The sequence below is a fragment of the Lepisosteus oculatus genome, chromosome 2, assembly GCF_040954835.1.
Source record: "Lepisosteus oculatus isolate fLepOcu1 chromosome 2, fLepOcu1.hap2, whole genome shotgun sequence".
Taxonomy (NCBI): domain Eukaryota; kingdom Metazoa; phylum Chordata; class Actinopteri; order Semionotiformes; family Lepisosteidae; genus Lepisosteus; species Lepisosteus oculatus.
In genome coordinates, this window is record NC_090697.1 from 998,156 (window position 1) to 1,016,360 (window position 18,205).

An 18,205-nucleotide genomic window follows, 5' to 3' on the forward strand; every position below is an offset into this window, starting at 1 on the left:
CTCTCTCTTGACAACAGAATTATAATACAACAAAACAGAGCTCCTATAGAACACATGCTAGCTGCCTGACTTCAATGTCCACCCCACACTGCAGCAGCACTTCTTCTGCTGATGACGGGACATCGCCTGCTCAGGCCGACACGATTCTTCAGGAACCAGATAGCCAACAAACTGCAAACCTGGTATGTATCATACTTGTTTCCCATTAGTTATCTGGAAAACCCGGATTGGATTAACAGATGATTTAACAACTGATTATTTTTGTTGTACCTGCCCGGTTCGGAATCGCCAATCGTGCATCGCAGCCTGCAACCCCTACGACGCACACGGGGAAATGAATGGAGAAGGGGGCAGACATCTCTGACCCAGCCACCTTGAAGACAGCCATCTGTTAAAGTGCACAGTCTAAACATGCGAATGTCTCAGTGTGAGCCATGACCGTGTACATACCTCTTTGCCCGAGAGATAATAGGCTGACAGCAGTCCACCAACAAACCGGATGTTCACTTCGAAGACGGAGACTTCAGCATTCTGAGGGAGACACAAAGACAAAAACACAAAGTGGATTTATTGTGTGCTTACAGGAAAGTCCTCCAGAGAGCAAGTCAACTGCAGGAACCATACAACGAAGCACCTGAAATGTGAAAAAGTACTTTACACTGTTGATGTTTAGGTTCAGTTTTGAATATATAAACATCTGTAAGGACAGAAAAGGTAGCTATATTAACTAAAAGTAATAATATACTTAGAAATTAGCTTCATTTAAAAAACTGTTGGTTATGTAAAATTATTTTCCAGCAATGACGCATATTTTTACCAGTATTAAAGGACATTTCCAGTCAAGGAAATTCCCGGAAACTACCAACATTTCGATCAGAAACCTGCCGTGGAATGGTAGAGCTATATGTCATGGTTTCCTTTATCCGCCAATGAAGAAATTCACAAGACTCCCAAGACTAGGGTTTTGTCCAAGCAGATTCTGAATACATTACAAAATGACTAAATGAAAATGTTCCCCTACCACAAGACGAGCACAGTAAATCATCTTATACATATGGAATTTGTTTAAAATTTCATTTGAATAAAATTTGCTTAAACACTAAACTCTTTTTTTAAGAGTACAATAAAGGAGCACTGACAATTTAATTTTCTTTGTGTACTGAAGAAAACCATCACAGTTTAATTTTTTAAACGTACCAGTTTCTCTCATTCTTCACAACTTTGCCAAACAACCTGAGCATAAAGCAGATAAAAAAGGCCACTTTAAACGATAGGGTCTTCTATAACTAATTATACCCTCAAAGAAGCAGCAAAAGCCACAAATTAATGTACTCTTTTATACAAATAAACAAATGTTTATATGTAAATTTGCATCTCTACATTTATTATACTGTAAAAACAGGTAGTAATATGTGAATAAGATACATAACAGTTTGTATTTCTTTTTACTTGGTAAGCAAACACTTATACCCAGCGAGCTAGAAATAAACCTGCATTGAAACCAATTTAATCCTGGGAACCCGTCAGTCATTTTTATTTATTCTTATGATTTTACGGTAATTGTTGCCTCTGCAGTTGATTTTAATGTTCACAATACACCAAAACAAAAGGAGTAAAATTTATAGCAACCAAATGTACGAAGAAATTTAGAAACGCAAAATGTACAAGAAACTGATGTCACAGCGAACATTATCTGGGAACCAGTTTCGGACAGGGTAGTTCGAAAGTAGCAAGCGGTCACGTGGTGCATCTAAGCCTAAGTCCCGCACAGGTCATCAGCTCCCCTGTGCAGAGCTCCTGCCCGATTAGCACTCTCAGACTGATGACATGTTTCCCCGGCTTATCCCACCGGGGTTAAGGTGTAGCAGCTGGGCAGTACACACTGATCCATGACAGAAGCAGAGTGTCTGGAGGGGCCGAACTGCGTGGGGACACACACTGTCATTTTGAAAAATTAAGGGATTATGGTAGAGGCTGTTATTACAGCAACAAAAGAGCACACATCTTAAAATACTCCAAGCAAAAGTCTTGTGCAATGAGATGTTAAAACAACAAGCTGCATGAAAACCACCATTAATGGTGACCCACAGCACTCAGCAGCAGTCATGAAAATGGGTGGCCCCCCTGGAGAGTTTTATCTCACCTGTGCACCCTTGCTGTACCACTGGCAAATGAAACAGAACTTGAAAGAGTCAGAATGTACCACACTTAACCAGTATTTAGGAGTCTGAAGATCATCTTCCTAAGGTGTCAGTAAACACATCATTGAAAACGCTGCCTTTTGCAACACAGCTCCGTCACTGATTTTCAGTGGGATTCTATCCTGCGTCCATCAAACTACACATTACAACCAGGCCGTTACTGGTAGAAAACCAGAAAAAGGAACTGTGGTGTGCAAGGGGAGTGGGCGAGGCTAGGTTACTCTGAGCAGCGGTGTTGTAGTATAGCAAAATATTTCATAATATGCGTCTTGACAGCTTCATCTTTCTTCTTATAATCAAGATCTGCAGGATTTCAAAAAATCCCTTGACTAGAAATAATTTCTGTGATGAACACCTTGCACAAGCTTTGGTTCGAATGCTGTTCCTTTCCTCTTATTGTACTATCCCTGAGAGATAATCTCTTCTTCAGAAGCAGAACGTTACTGTTACCCAGTTAAGTATGAGTTTACTCTGGCAGGAGGAGACACACTGGGGAGCAGGGTTTGCTTTAACAGGTTCTGCAAAAAAGTAGGGGCACATAAACAGAACAGCCCAGCTCAGCACTGAGCTCGAGCTGACTTCTTCAAGCCCTCTCTATCACGAAACAGGCAGCTAGGCTGCTTACCGGCTTCAGCTCTCTCCGATGAAGTCTGGTTTGCACACAGTGGATCTGCCCTCTATCTGACAAAATCAGACCAATACAGCTGGAAGCCTATGATCGCTGGTTTTTAAATAATAATAATGTTAACAACAATAATAATAATGACAATTTTACACAGCAACTTTAAATATAATTTATCAAAGTGCTTGACAGTAAGAAAAAAAGTAGCAAGGAGAAGAGTTAACGAGTTTAAAAATTAAAAACAAAGGTTTAGAATACAGAAGAAGACACGAGAGGCAGGACCAAAATGGATTAGGTAAGGGAGGTTTCGAATCTGGATTTGAAAGTGGTCAGGCATGCTGACTCTCGGATATCCTCAGGGATATAATGGAGAATAGATAGTAGATAGGGTGTAGAACACAGTAGGAAACACAGGACCAGCTAAATAAAAGCCCTTCTAAAAAAGGTAGTGTTGAGTTCAGATTCGAATACACTCAGGTAAGGTGACATTCTGATATCCTTGGGGAGAGATTTCCCAAGCTCTGGGGAGCAGCAGGAGAATCACTGTCACCTCCTGTATGCAGGCCGGCTTGGAGACTAGAATCAGACAGACACAGATTGCGAGGAGGGGGGGAGGACAATAGTCAAGCAGGGAGCTGTGGCAGCATGTGCAGGCTGCAAAGGAGCAAGTAAAGGTTTATTCCTGCTGACAAGAGAAGAGACAACGTTTTGGCTGTGGAGCCTTCTTCAGGTGCAGATAGCAATCATACAGGTACTGAAGTGCAAAACCTTACAGGTCAGCAGGAGGATTTTGAAGAAACACCAAACCAGTGAAAAATTGTCTGCTGACCAAATGTCTGTCCTTATTCCTTCCTTATTCATGTGGATGTAGTTCAGACAAGTGCCTCCATTTTCTCTGAACCTACTGCCCTCTTATAGGGATAAGTTCACTTATTTAACACTTGTTAAACATTCTACGTGTCATTCTGAATGACACTTAACACGGCAGCACCAATGACTGACAGAGCTGAAAGATTCACACACAAACATACAGTCTTGTCAGGGAATCATATATAGACATGGATATTATTGAATAACAAATACTGCAAGTCTTTTACAATTTAAATTAAAGGGCATTTTGTTTACTTGGGTGACCACGTGACAACTTGTCAACAAAAACAATTACTTTTGTGACTGAGTGACAATCTAGACATAGTTCTATAATACAGACATATAATATAGCTCAGCAATCTGCCAACTAGTGGATCTCAATTAGCTGTTTTCAATGTGGAAGCTGATCTTGATTTAGTTTGCTTCATTTCAGTTCTCAGTTCGGGGGGGGGCTAAATTTTCTGAGAATGTAAAAAATTTTTTTTCCTGTCTTCAATGTCTTGGTATAAAGTTTCTCTGCCTTTTTTCAACACATGAAACAGATCCCTCTAATGCTAAAGCGTCACTGGGACATTACTGGAAATAATTTCTTTGCATTGAAGTGCTTTTTTGAAAAGGAAGAGATTGCTTCCCACACATTACAGCAAGGCCCCGTGTTGCAAAACCTCCCATATCAAATTATCTGTGCTCAGAATGAAGACGAGATGAAAACATGAAGTGTTAGTTTTCAACAGAGCTTATTCCCACAGGCTCTGCAAACTGAGAGATCGTCCCCATGCTGATCTGTGCATAAATTGGAACACAATGAGTACCTCATCAACAGTATTTACGCTTTTGAATCAAACACTCTGTAGGCCTAATGTTAATAGACCATTGAGTAATACTGTAGCAAACAATTAGCTAATTGAGATATATATATATAGGATAAGAATCCTTGAGAAGACTCAAATAATTTAGCACAGTATCGTATCAGTGTTCATGCAACATTTACAAAACGAATTACACTACAATATAATACAGTGGTCATTTACACACCTCACAAGGACATTGATGCGCTGTACATTTTTATAGTGACTTCTGACCAATGCCCTCTTCTATCAGCAGCCCCTGGGTGTCCGAGGACACGGCCCCCTCACACAGCCCCCTGGGTGTCCGAGGACACGGCCCCCTCACACAGCCCCCTGGGTGTCCGAGGACACGGCCCCCTCACACAGCCCCCTGGGTGTCCGAGGACACGGCCCCCTCACACAGCCCCCTGGGTGTCCGGGGACACGGCCCCCTCACACAGCCCCCTGGGTGTCTGAGGACACGGCCCCCTCACACAGCCCCCTGGGTGTCCGGGGACACGGCCCCCTCGGTCTGCCGCGGTCTCGAGCTGCCGGCCTGAACGCGGCCGTTTTACATCTCTCAGCCCCCGAGTGACAAACTGGTGACAGCACAGCGCTGCTGCAGTCCCAACACTGGGAGCACCAAAAATCAGTTACTATTCAAGACATTCATTCATTGCAGTGGTTTATTGTTCCAGTCCCTATGTGTATCACCTTTCAAGTGCATGATGTCTTAATGTTTACTGAGCGACTATAAAGGGGGTGATGGTAAGGAGATATAGGGTGGAGATCGAATTTGCCTGAAGTGAATTCAAAGACAGATCCTTCCGTGAATCATCAGTCAAGCCAATAAATCTCTTCGAATCTCATTTTTAATTCTGGTACAGTCAGTAAACAAGTCAGATTTGTCAAGGACACTAACGCAAGAGGATTAGCAAATTCTGCAGAATCTCCCAAGGAAATTCAAAACAGTCTTGGGCAACATTCAATATGGGACAAATACTTGGCAGAAGGCGGTTCATCTAGACAAGAGCAGGTAGAAGAAATTGTAAATATGAGATTGGACACACTGAGCATGTACTGCAGCAGCCATGTACAGCATGAACAGGACTTGGGTGTTTATGTTGACAAATCATTTTAATTTTCTACACATTGTAGGGAAGCAATAAAAATTCAATCTAAATGGTAGGATAGTAAAAAAGCATTGAAAAACATGAAGGTTAAAATTGTGCAGTGCCCCATTAAGAATACTGTATGCAGAAATACAGAAAGATATTGCTGCTCAGAATCAGTCCTGACAAGAGAAAACAAGTGTATGTTGGGTCTCTGCACCGGAAGCACACAAGAACGTAACCTTCTCAGCCTTGAACAGAAAGACTTAAGAGAGGACCTGATTCCAGCCCTCAAAGTCACAGGCAAAGTTAGTCTGATAGGCCTCTCCAGAACCGACAGGGAAACTCTGAGAGAGTGCAACTGAGTCTGGAAACAAGAAGCACCTTTCTTACACAGAGGGGCGTGGAACAAGCTGCCCAGCCATGCTGCAGAAGCCAAACCCCTGGCTTCTTTCAAGAAACAGCTGAACAATCCGCGACAAGCAGCTCAACAAGCCTGATGGGATGAACAGCCTCCTCTTGTTTGAAGCCCTTCGCATGTTCTCATGTGCAAGAGGCAGCATATGGTCAACTGCACGAGGAGTCTAACAAACAGACTCTTGCCCCCTGGTGCTGGAGGACATCACCCAGCAGGCTTGCTGAAAGCAACACTTGCTCAGCACATCTGACAGAATTCTCCTCCATCCTGAATTTTTAAAAGTTCATTTAAAATATGCAGAGCCATCAAGAAGGTTGGTATTAATAATGGACAAATATTCAGTTTGGTAGCTGCGTCAGCATGCGTAAGCTGCAAAGGAACAAGTAATAGGTTTATTCCATGCTGAAAAAAAAAAGAAGAGAGAAAAAGAACAACGTTTCGGCCGTGGAGCCTTCTTCAGGTGAACAAACATTGCCTAGTTCATTTTCAGTTTCTTTTAAACTCATTAAAATTCTGATTTATTTAACAGGTTTAAACAGCTTTGTTTGAAGAACAAGCACCCTCCCTGAAAGCCGTGAGACTTGAGAAGAGCATGTAACCCCTCCCACTACGGCAGTCTCTTCCTGAGACTCCTCTTTCACTCCAGGGCAAAGGTCAAGCTGCACCTTGCGACGGACAAGGCTAGAGGCTTCTCTTGGCCATTCATGTGCTGCAAAATCCACCCTGTCAGCACTATAAGACATCTCTGTCATCTTAAATTAAAAAACAAAATAACTCTGGGCCCCTCTGACTCTTGATGTAATGGCCTCATTATATTCAAGCTCTATTTTTAACGGCCAGGACATATTGCAGGGCAAGTTTTCCGTGTTTATGGACGAATGGGGTATCAACATTAAGCTGTAAATCATACTGTATATACAGTGCCCTGCAGATTCCTTCATATTCCCAGACCAAATAGGAACAGAAAACATTAGACAACAGTGCAATGTGCAGATTGACTAATGTGATACTGCAATCTGAATAGAGCACAGAGTAAAGTCATATTTGTCATAGACATTTTAAGTTCAGTAAAATGTGCTGATTGGGATTTTTGCTTTGGATCATTTTCATGCTGGAATATCTGTTTTCAATCAAGCTTGAACTTCTTGGCCATAATGTCTTGGTGCTTGTCTTGTTGGAGTGCATGGTTCTCTCTAAATTAACAACAGTTCCAGGACTCTTAGATGCAAAAACAACCCCAAACCATAACAGACCTCCTGCCATATTTTACGAATCATTTTTCTGCAAAATTTGTATCCTGAAGCTACACGTTTGTGTGAGAGATTTTCATAAACTAGTGCCACTATTCCAGAACAGTTTAATTTCTCAAAGGGGAAAGTGGAAAACACAGCTTGTTGTGGATTCTTTTACAGTCATCCCTCAACCCTCCTAGCAGAGGTAAATGACCATCTGCTTGCAGTCTTCAGAGCACTGATGATGCATACTGCTATCTGTCTTCTCTGTGTATACTTTTAGTCCCAGGGGAAAAGGGAGACCATCAGAGGACAATATAGCTTTGGAGGCTTCCACTGTATTTTCACGAAGCAGAATGTTATTGTAAGATTTTTTTTCTGGATGTTATTTATAGGAGTACTTAAAATATGTGAATAACTGTGACCCTCGTATGTCATGACAAATATTACTTTGTATTGTGCAATGCTATTATATTTACAGTGTAACACTTAAAGAATTTATTTTAATCAAGACACATAATACAATCCATAACTTAGTGTTATAACATGTTTTTTGTTCCTATTTCATCTAGGATCTAAATGAACCTGGAGAACAATGTAAATATGTCGGTTATTTTTATAATGACTCCTAAAAAAAACCTGCAGGCCAACCTTACAGCTGAAAGAATCAGATGTGCATAGAAAAAAGTCCCAGTTCATACATAAATAGGTGCAAGACAAAAAATATCACAGATTTATAACCACATTATTACACTGAAATTAAATCTCTTCTATATAAAAAATAAAAGCTGTCCTAATAATTTAACAACAAAAAACTTGTCTCTGTATGTTTTCAGTGATTAACGTTACAATACAGTATTGTTAAATGTAGTAATAATTGCTGGTTCACTACGTCTTATAACATTAATAGTAAATTTTGTATTTGGTGCTCACATCAACAAATTACAGCATCCACCTTCTACTCAAAATTCTACCTTGTATCTATTTGTAACCCTTGAAAAGTGAGCAACAGTAGAAACATTAAATCGTACATTTTTTAAAAGGCTTAAGACCTACATATATATTTACATAAAGTTAGAGAAATGTAGTATCATAAAAAGCAGTACAAATGCTAAAGCTACAAAGAGAGTTTCAGACTTATATCCTACCTAATATTAAATAAATGCTTTAATTTTAAAGCCACACTACACAAATCAATAATGTCTTTTCTAAATTGTATTTTAAAGGTGAGTATGAGTGTGAAATTATAATCTCTGACACAAATGGACTCAATAAACTAATCAAACCCCTTGCTGATAAAAGTGAAAAGGGTGGGAGAAGTTTATGTATAAGATATGGAGATAAATGAATTAGTACACCATTAAGCAGAAGCTTTGTTATCTACAATGCAGAAGACATAATTCAGAAGTGATGATCTTGAAGCAGTTATACTCTGAAAGAAGAAATATTACAGCAATTCAGAACACAGAAAAAACAACTCAAAGTACATTTTTGGAGATGTAATACAGCCAATTCAGAAGTTGCAGGTTACAATTACTGTACTGAATAAACAGTAATAAAATATTATTGCTAAATAAAGCAAGAACTTATGTAACATGTATATTCAGCGCTATGTATGTAAATTAGACAATGAAAAGGAATGCTTTGCGTCACATGGCTTTCAAATGATTACTCCTACCATTTTTCCATGCTTACTTTCCACAGAGCATCTAAAATAGAGATAAAGGCAATGGGCTCTTGGAATCAATCAGAAACTCATATTTGAAGAAAACCAACATGGTATCTTATCATGTGAGGAATCCCACCATACTCAGAGGCACGGTTTCTATAGCTAATGAAGAAAAACAAGGCTTTTAATAATCTAGGACTAAAAGCTGTAATGCTTTGTTCTCTGTAGTTGTTTAGCACAGAAGCTGCCCCAGCAAATATATTATACTGCAGAGGTACAACTGAGGGTTAATGCCACACTCAGAAGTTGAGGAAACATAACATTTCAGGTGTTGAGACTTTTTTTAGGTGTAAATGTGAGAAAGGACAGTCGCAGAGGGTATAACACCCAGAAGGACAAAGGACGGGGCAGGTGAGAAAGTGTCCAAATGAATTCAGAGTTCGGGTAGTGAAAACCAGAAATCTGTAAAAGAAAGGAGTTTAAGAAAAGAAATGCGTCTAAAACCGCGAGAGGGGGAAGGTGTGCTCCAAGTTTAAAGATAAAATCTGGCTTCTGATGTTCTTGTGGAGAAGATTCCTGAAATCCTCGTAGAGGGATGTAGATGAAAAAGGTCAGGGAATCATGGCCAGGAGAGATCAAATGCAGAACTATCAGTCTGGTGAGCTCTTCGTTGCTCCCTGGTCTGACATGCTCCCGGAAACAGCTGGCCGATCGGCCTCCTGTCTCTGATATGTAAATGGCATCTGAAACACTGCAAGAGGTGTGATAAATAGATTACTGCGTACGCATGATGTTCTCAGGGTGATTTAGAAATAGCCCAAGCAGATGACGCAAAAGCTTCTTGTGTAGCAGGAGGTGTTTAGTATGGACGGCGGCTGTGGGGGGTTTAGCTTTCTCTGAAGATCCTGGGAAGAGAAGGGGATCAGGGTTGGGGGGAAGCACTAGTGGGGTAAGCTTCTGGGTCTCGGTCGCCACGCGAATGATGTTCTCAGGGTTTTTAGCTTGGCTGAGGTCAGCAGAGATAAAAAAAGAGCGCATTTTAAGGGCTTGGACTTGGAAGTTTGTGTCGTCACTGTATAACCCACAAAGTCTGAGGAACTGTCTGAAAGGGAGAAAGTGTGTACGCCAGTGGGTGTGTAACACAGAAGCAGATAGTCCCAGGTAGCCGATGGAGAGGCTTAAAGGGACTGTTGGTGAAATTATACAGGCATTGCTGCATATTATGGTGCGAGAAGCATTTTTCTTCCCAGCAGACAAGAGATGTTTTGACTGTGTAATTTGGTCCCATCCTAGGATAACTAATACACTGCCGCACCTAAAATGAGAGGTAAAAGAACACAAGCAGATTTTTAACAGATGCATCAAGAGGGCCATGCTGCAATGGGTTCACGAAGGACACCAGAACCTGTAATTTAACACATCCAGTTCTGTGAAACCCATGTATTCGGCTAATCCTGTCTTTGTATAACAATGTTTAAATCTGTATCTCAGATAAATTAACAAGAGCAGTGGTCCCAATGCTGATCCCTGAGGTACTCCAAAGATTACATCACCCCAATCTGAGCCTTCAGTGGCTGTCTGTACTTCATTTTCTATCCAATAAGGATGGATGCACACACTTCTTTCAACGCTCACTTCTGCAATTTTAGAATTCATTTAATTTCATCAAATTTAAATGTCATTTAATTGATTTTTATAAAATAAACTATATGAAAACCCTTCTACAACTCTAAATAACCATATAAATAATGTGCTCTGTTGATTATTACTGTTTTTACTTATTCAAAGCATTTTTTATAATGTCCTTGCATCCCATCTGCATATTGATGATCCTCTAGTTACAATAAGGGCCTGGTGTTTTTCTTAACCATGTGACCTTCAGGCACTTTAATACCAGAAATAAATAGGTAACGAGCAATTGAAATGTGATTAATGACACAATCCAGACGTAAACATGATGTGTCTATTGGTGCAATAAACTGATAAAGAAAAGCATAAAAAACTAATTTATAACTGCATCTAAACTCAAAAGTAAACAAAGTGACACTTAATATCACAAAAATGATATTGACATTGGTGAACGGGAGGTGTCTGCAAAAAAAGTTATGGTAAAGAAAGTTTGGAAATGATAGCATGCTGTTATGCATGATTTCACAGAGGCATTGGTGTGCGTTAATATTCCCCTGGAAAAACGCTGATCAATCTAAGATATGTGCATTTCTCAACAAATTAAACAACCAATCAAAATGTCTGGCAGCTTGTATTCCAAATCATAAATGCACACATTTAATTCAACCAGCTCACAAAATCTCAAGGCACTCAGGTAATTCAACCTGAAACAAGTGTGCAGTTTGGTTGTGGATGCCCTTCTGTGAGATTCTACTCCAGATGATGAATTTATTCCTTTGATAATGAATCCCAATTCCAAAGTGGATAAGTACAAGCACTATGCAAAAGAAAACAGCATGTGAATATGAATGTGTTTGAATGCGTCTGAAAAAGTATTTCCCAACCTAACAGAAAAAGATCAGCAATACTTGTTACCAATTCTGCAGAAACAGTAAACTAAGTATTTCTTCATATGGACAGATTTTCACACTGCAATGTCAATTCATGAAAAAAAGATCAGGTAAACTAATCTGACAGGAAGATATAAGACTGGAGTGTAGAAATTGTTTTCTTTGTGCCACTGCCTCTTCTTGTTTTGCTTAAGGTTTTATATACTGTAGGCTGCTGGAGCTTAATTGTGTTACTGCCCTCAATTACTGGTTTCAGTAGTTTTTTTGGTCCTACAAACAAAGCAAATCTATCCTTCTGACACTTTCCACGCTCTTGATGATTGTTTGAATTTGTTGTCACATCACTCACTACTGAGTAAAGTGTGTGATGAACTGTTATGCGAGAATCAGTGCCAGTAGCCATATACACTGCTACATACATCTATATACTTAAGAGTGCAAGTTGTCATAATTAGATGACTAATTAAATATTAAAATACTGCAATGGCATGAGTTGTACTTGTTTCCATAACCTTACTTGTAAATTAAGTAAAATTTCTGGGTCTACACTTACTTCAGTCTGATTATCTTTTTTTTAAATACATGGGCACATTTTTTAACATTAGCATTTTACCAGTCAATAGGTTTTACTCCTATCCTAAATGAGTATGTGTTTTGTTAACAGCCTATGAATTACACCTTTTTACTCAAGCAAATTTAACAGAATACCATTAGGCCAGGCTATTTATTTTACCTTAAATGCTTCTAATACCTGCAACACTTCTGCCTCTTCCTTGCTAATTTCTTAAATATAGAACTTTTGTTTTTGTTTAGCCTGAGGAATAGTCTTTAATACTTCACCCATATCACTTTTGTCATTTTAAAGTTTACTGTTTTCCTCTATCAGATACTTTACTTCACCTTTTGATGTTCTCTTCTAGCTTTAAAGCTGAAAAAACACTGAGGTGATGCGAGTAGAAAATGAAGTTGGCTGTATTTGACCTTAGAGTAAAGCTGCAGGATCCAGTACCTGAGTATTTACATTCAATTTGTGTGCCACGCAAAGAAAATGAGAATCTGTACCAAAACAACTGATACAGCAGTTCCCACTCATCAAACTGAGGAGTGCATCTCATCAAGATCAGTTAGGAAGTACTTCGTTTGGCATTGTTATTGCATGAAGGCCAAAGTGTTCTTCACATTCATCACTGAATCCTTGAGAAACAGGAATCAGAAGAATTCAAGGTGCTTAGTGCAGGTGAAGACCTTGTGTAAGGTGTGAAAAAAGAAAAGAAAGACACAAATAACACATTGCGTTTGGCCTATACTACTTTTTTCACATTACCACTGCGATGGTACTTACTGTATGTAAGAATCCTTGTGGTCAAAACAACTCACACAAAGATAAATAAAACAGCAGACTTCAAGATCAACATTCAGGGAACAAGATACACAAACTTGCAAAAACAAATAACTGCAGACACAGTTATTGAAGACCCTTCAGAAATGTAAGCAAAAATCTTAAATTGGATCTTCTAAGCTTAATAAACTCCTACGCACCATACGAAGTGAAAGACTATGTTCTGTTGAGTTCATTTAAAACTAATTTAAAAATGGTGCCAAAGCTCAAGCCAGTGACTGTGTAGTTGTCTGACAATGACATCCTTTGACACTAGTGAGAATAAACAGGTTTATTCCATGCTGAATAGAAAAGAGAGAAAACGCAACTTTGCAGCCGTGGAGCCTTCTTCAGGTTATTTCAGCGTGGAATAAACCTATGACTTGTTCCTTTGCAGCCTATGCATGCTGATGCGGCTACACACCTGAACTATCTTCCTTTTATTGCTAACAATAACAATTCCTTACTCTAATGCAGAGCTTTTCTGGACCCTCCACTCAAAGCGCCTAACAGGTAATGGAGACTCCCCTCCACCACCACCAATGTGCAGCCCCACCTGGATATTAACCTCATCAAGACCTTCAACTCCAAACCCTACCAGTGCCTCACTGTACTTAATGACAAGAACCTATCATCTTTTACAGAAGAAACAAACACTACCAACGCACCCACTACCGCCGCCAACCCGATCTTGTTGATGAGACATCTCTTCTCGGCAAAGGCTTCAGTTTTGTACCAGCTCCCATGATGCTGAAAAATTAGCAGTGGAGCACCTGAGCCCCCTTGAAGACTCTGGGATGCTTCTGAAGAAAAGGACCCACCTCCTAGCCTGGGCCAGGCTGGGCCAGTGGCTCTGACTGGACCTCGGCCCCAGGCCCTTGGGGATGGTGTGAACTGGTGTGGTGATTCCACTCACAACAGCGTGGAGGGCCCTGAAAGGCAGCTGTGGAGGGTCACAGCCTACAAATCCTGGCCATGCACGTCATCCCGCCCCTGGAAGTACGAACAAACTGAAGAAGCCCACTTGAAAGAGCCACCGAGTGTTTCAAGAGCGAGACGGCAGGAGTCTGCAGGACCCCCTCGGGCTCCAGGAACCCAGTCATCGATGTCCAGCCAGATACAGAGCCTGCAGGAGCAACTGAAAGACGGCCCTGGGCCCCGTTCAACCCTCCAGAGTGGGAAATGCTTCTCTTCAAGCCCATCCTCAGAAGCTCCTCAGTGCAGAGCTGGAAAACCTGTGTCATGAACCTAACCTGCGAGCTGAAGGAGAAGAGCGAGCCGTACAGGCTAGCCACCAGCAGAGGAAGAACCCGAAGTCCAAGACGGCCTCCGGAGACACAGCCCAACCGGGCTGATGATGTGGAACAGTCTCATAGCACCGGGTGACCAACACAGAGTTGGAAGAGCAAGGGTTTGAGAGCTTGCTGAAAGGAGATGGCTAGAAAAGGAAATCCTCTGCACAGAAGCACGGCTGGAAAAACACCAGAGGGAGAAAAGGGAAAAACAGAAGAATCTCCTACTAAAAGAATAAATTAACAAATCCAGGATACAGGATCAGGATCCAGGATCTCTCTGAAACCATCGGAGCAACTGACAACTGCTTTAAAGCAGTAAAGAGTGAATTCTGCAATGGTGTACAGTACCCTGTTCACAAACTCAGGAAGAAACCTGGAGTTACTAAGTGGTCCCCGCAGGAAAGCCTGGGGACTTGTGGCCTCCAGACATCTTCTGAAAGACGGCTCACAGAGGCTGGAGGTTTCTGTACAGATCCCTTGAAACGCCCAAGCTGAGAACAGGGTCTGTCACAGGGCTCAGTCCTGCATTAAGGTCCATCTTAAATGGGCAAAATCAGAAGCTCCAGTACAGTTCTGCCTTTAGGACCAAACTTGTTAATGGTCACAATGGTATCACCAGTCCTGGGACTAAGGAATAATCACAGCTGCTTTTATGTCAGAAGGAATCACACCATTGATAGACACACCCTTCATCAAGAGGAGAATTTGTGCCCATCTGCAAAAATAGAGCATTTCGTTTTTCTGGAAGGCTGCTCCACTTTAAAAAAATAACCTTGGAGTGTCTGTCATGCTAAGAAACAAAAAGCAGTAAAAACAAATACTTTTGTTCTGCTTTTAATTATCTTTACTATTCAGGAAGCAAGCTGAATAACAATGTGGAATTCACCAGGGCTCTGGTCAGCTCCCCAGATTAATTTTATTGTTAGAAGTGTTGGAGGGTCGTTAGGAAAACACTTTCAATTAAGAGTCTGTTAATATGTTCCATTCAACTTTATCACCAATTATACTTTTTAGAAGCAAAGTATAGGATGGACAAAAATATAGTGTTACTTAACAAAAATGTTTTCTGCGCAGAAAATGTCAGTTTGGAAGTTTATAGGTGGTGGTTATTGTTCTTGCAGGGCCTTTCTGTAACTGAGGAACATTTATAAACGAACATTCTTGATGGAATCAAAACTGAACAGGCCACAAACTAAAATGATTAATAAAGATATAAAAATCTATTCATATGTATTTATCATTGCATCCAATCTAAAAAGATCTAGAAATCTATTATTTTGCTAATTGCTAATGACAATTAAATTGGATTTAATTAGCAGTTCCATACCAGCAACTACACTTCATCCCAGTTCTCGTTAGTCTCTATGCACATGTGTGTTTCGTTTTGGTAATGTACGCTGAAGATTCATAAGCAATTGGCAATGAGCATGAAGAGGTACATTAGCAAAAAATTAAGACAATGCATTTAAATGATTTAAAATAGTTACAGGGCCTTGTAAAAGTTGTCAATAATATCATATTTGACAAATCATGTATAATGGAAAAACAATATACTTATGAAGACTACTCCTCAGTTGACAAATGACAAACTTGTGCTGTCTTTCTCTGTTCTAGGATCCCTTTATTTGCAGATGAATGCTGTGACTACTCATCCCATAGTGACAACAGTAAATGCTCTTCTGTGGATTCATGTTTAACCTTTATAATACGACATGTTGAAGAAGCTGCATCTGTGCTACATGTTGAGGTCGAACTGAATGTCTCACCATGAAATTATCAAAATCTCTCTCCTTAAAAAACAGGTTGCAATACAAAGAGCATTAACTACAGGTCAGATTTACTAAACCTCAGAATACAGAAAACAGTAGGATTAGTCAAATGAAGATTAATGTATAGGGTTATAAACAAGGTCAAAGCCAATTACTGGACTTACTTACTGTAATTAAATGCAAAGGTATTGCATGTAACCATTAGAATTTGCTCAAAAAGTACCAATTGGTCTTTGTTAAGCGTGCTGACTGCTGTCCACAGCTTGTGAGTGCTATAGATACATGCTATTACTTGTGCACACTGTTGTTCAAGATGCCACAATCTCTACAGTCCACAAATACACTTAAATATTTTTCTCTCTTCAAAAACAATCTGCATTAAAGATGAGTAGGTTACAGCTTCCACTGGACAAAATTCACCACCACATCACATGCCATTAAGGGGTTTAAAACACTAAATAACAGATTCATTATCATCTTTCTATTTCCTGTGATTAAACATTCATTGTAAAACACAAAAAAAGAAAGATACTTGATTATTAATCAAACTTGGGAAGATGCTTTTACTCAAATAAATGCATCCAAACGGGTGTCAAGAATTTTTAAAGATTTAAAACAAAAGCAGACAACAAGGCACTGTATTTATATTCCAAAACATAGCATCCCTTATACAAATCATTATTCAAACTCATTACTTCCCCAAAAACGAACCTATCGCCAACATCTCCAAGATGAGCTACACCAGGGTTTGGCAACCTACAGCACACACGCCACTATCCACATGCACAGGGACGTCTTACAGCACTTACAATGAAAGCAGCACATGCAATAAAGGTCTCATAAGCCAAATTAAAAAACAATAATAACCACGCTTGACTGTTTTGTACTTCTCTACAACATGCTATCCAATGAAAGCTCTTTGGGGTAGAAAAACAATTCACTTGGTTAATTTACTGCATTATTTTTAGTGAAGCTCGCCTGTTTTTACGAGAAAGCTCACGATCTGTGCCGTTTTAAAACAAAAGCATTTAAACTGCGCTTATAACTAATATTCTTCCCCCCACTTAAAGAGTAAAGTCAAACATTTTGGACAAAATGTCAGTTGCTAAGAGAGCAAAGTTAGGTTTCAGCCCTTCTGGACACATGAAAAAGAACTTGCCCAACATAAAGACCGTGCTGTTTGTGCTCTATTTTGAGAGGGCGCCATGTTGTGGCACATCAAGTGTCCAATGACATTTCCGGACACAAACACAACAAACGTTTCAAGGATGAAGCAGACAAGGCCGAGTCTCTCAAATTTGACTAATTTCTGTGTCAATAAAAATCCAGCCACAGAAGCAAGTTACGAAATGTATTGCACAACACAGAAAGCCATTTACAGATGGGGAATATACAAATGAGGACTTTCTTGTTCAAATGTTTTAATGGTCTGCCCAACAAGACGCCAACATCTCCAGGACTGACAACTTACCTCTGTCTGCAAGATCAGTGGAGAGAGTGAAAAGGCTGAAAATGTTAAACAACAGACAGTGGCATTAAAAGATGTAAAAGCATTTAGTGCTGCACTTGATCACTGCATGGGTATAAATGGCATTGTGCCCTTCTATTAGCAAGTCTTGCAAGACACCTTGACTCGGATGGAACCCGAGAAGGGCCGTGCTGCCTAAAACCCATTTATTAATCAAAATGTAAGTAGGACTATTATTGACATTATACAAGTATCAAGAACACGTAATCTGTAAAAGCATCTTCGCACAGCCCTTCTGAAAGGATGCTGACCCCTGAACTACACCTTTAGACTTGCTGATCTGAAAAATCAACAGGCAGCTCCGAGATTAGTGGCAGGTTGCCCTGTGAATCACTGTTTCAATTCAACTCCAGCTTTATTATCCACTGGGAGAAATTTGTTTTTATGACAGTCCAAAACAACAAGGACAGACAAACGCATCCAACAACAAAGACAGTAGAATAGTGTTAGAGGACAGGAGAGTGAAAGTGAAAGAGCAGCAGGGATGAGAGACTCCTGATCTGTTACTGTGACACCTGGGGACACAGAGGCACCTCCCAGATGGCAGTCATTTAGATTCACGGTGGTGGTGAGACACACACTCCATTATGCTCTTAGCCTTTTTTTACAACCCTCACTTTCTAGAGGATATTTAGGCTAATTTGAATGCCCCAATTATTTCGCTACTTAACTTGACTAATTTTCCCTTCCTATTATAATTAACGGTAATAATGATGCCAAACCAACAAATGAGACAATGTTAAAAAACTTAAAATAAATGACTTG

At 40.1% G+C, this 18,205-nt stretch overlaps 1 protein-coding gene across 2 annotated transcripts in view; it reads right to left on the reverse strand.

Moving 5' to 3' along the window:
• The window catches only part of man1a1 (mannosidase, alpha, class 1A, member 1), a 188,993-nt gene that overhangs the window by 94,648 nt on the left and 76,140 nt on the right, over positions 1-18,205 (reverse strand). For both annotated transcript variants that reach the window (XM_006626437.3, XM_015359314.2), the window contains exon 5: positions 451-531. In XM_006626437.3, coding sequence (XP_006626500.3) covers positions 451-531 — 81 coding nt within the window. The remainder of the gene's footprint in view (positions 1-450; positions 532-18,205) is intronic.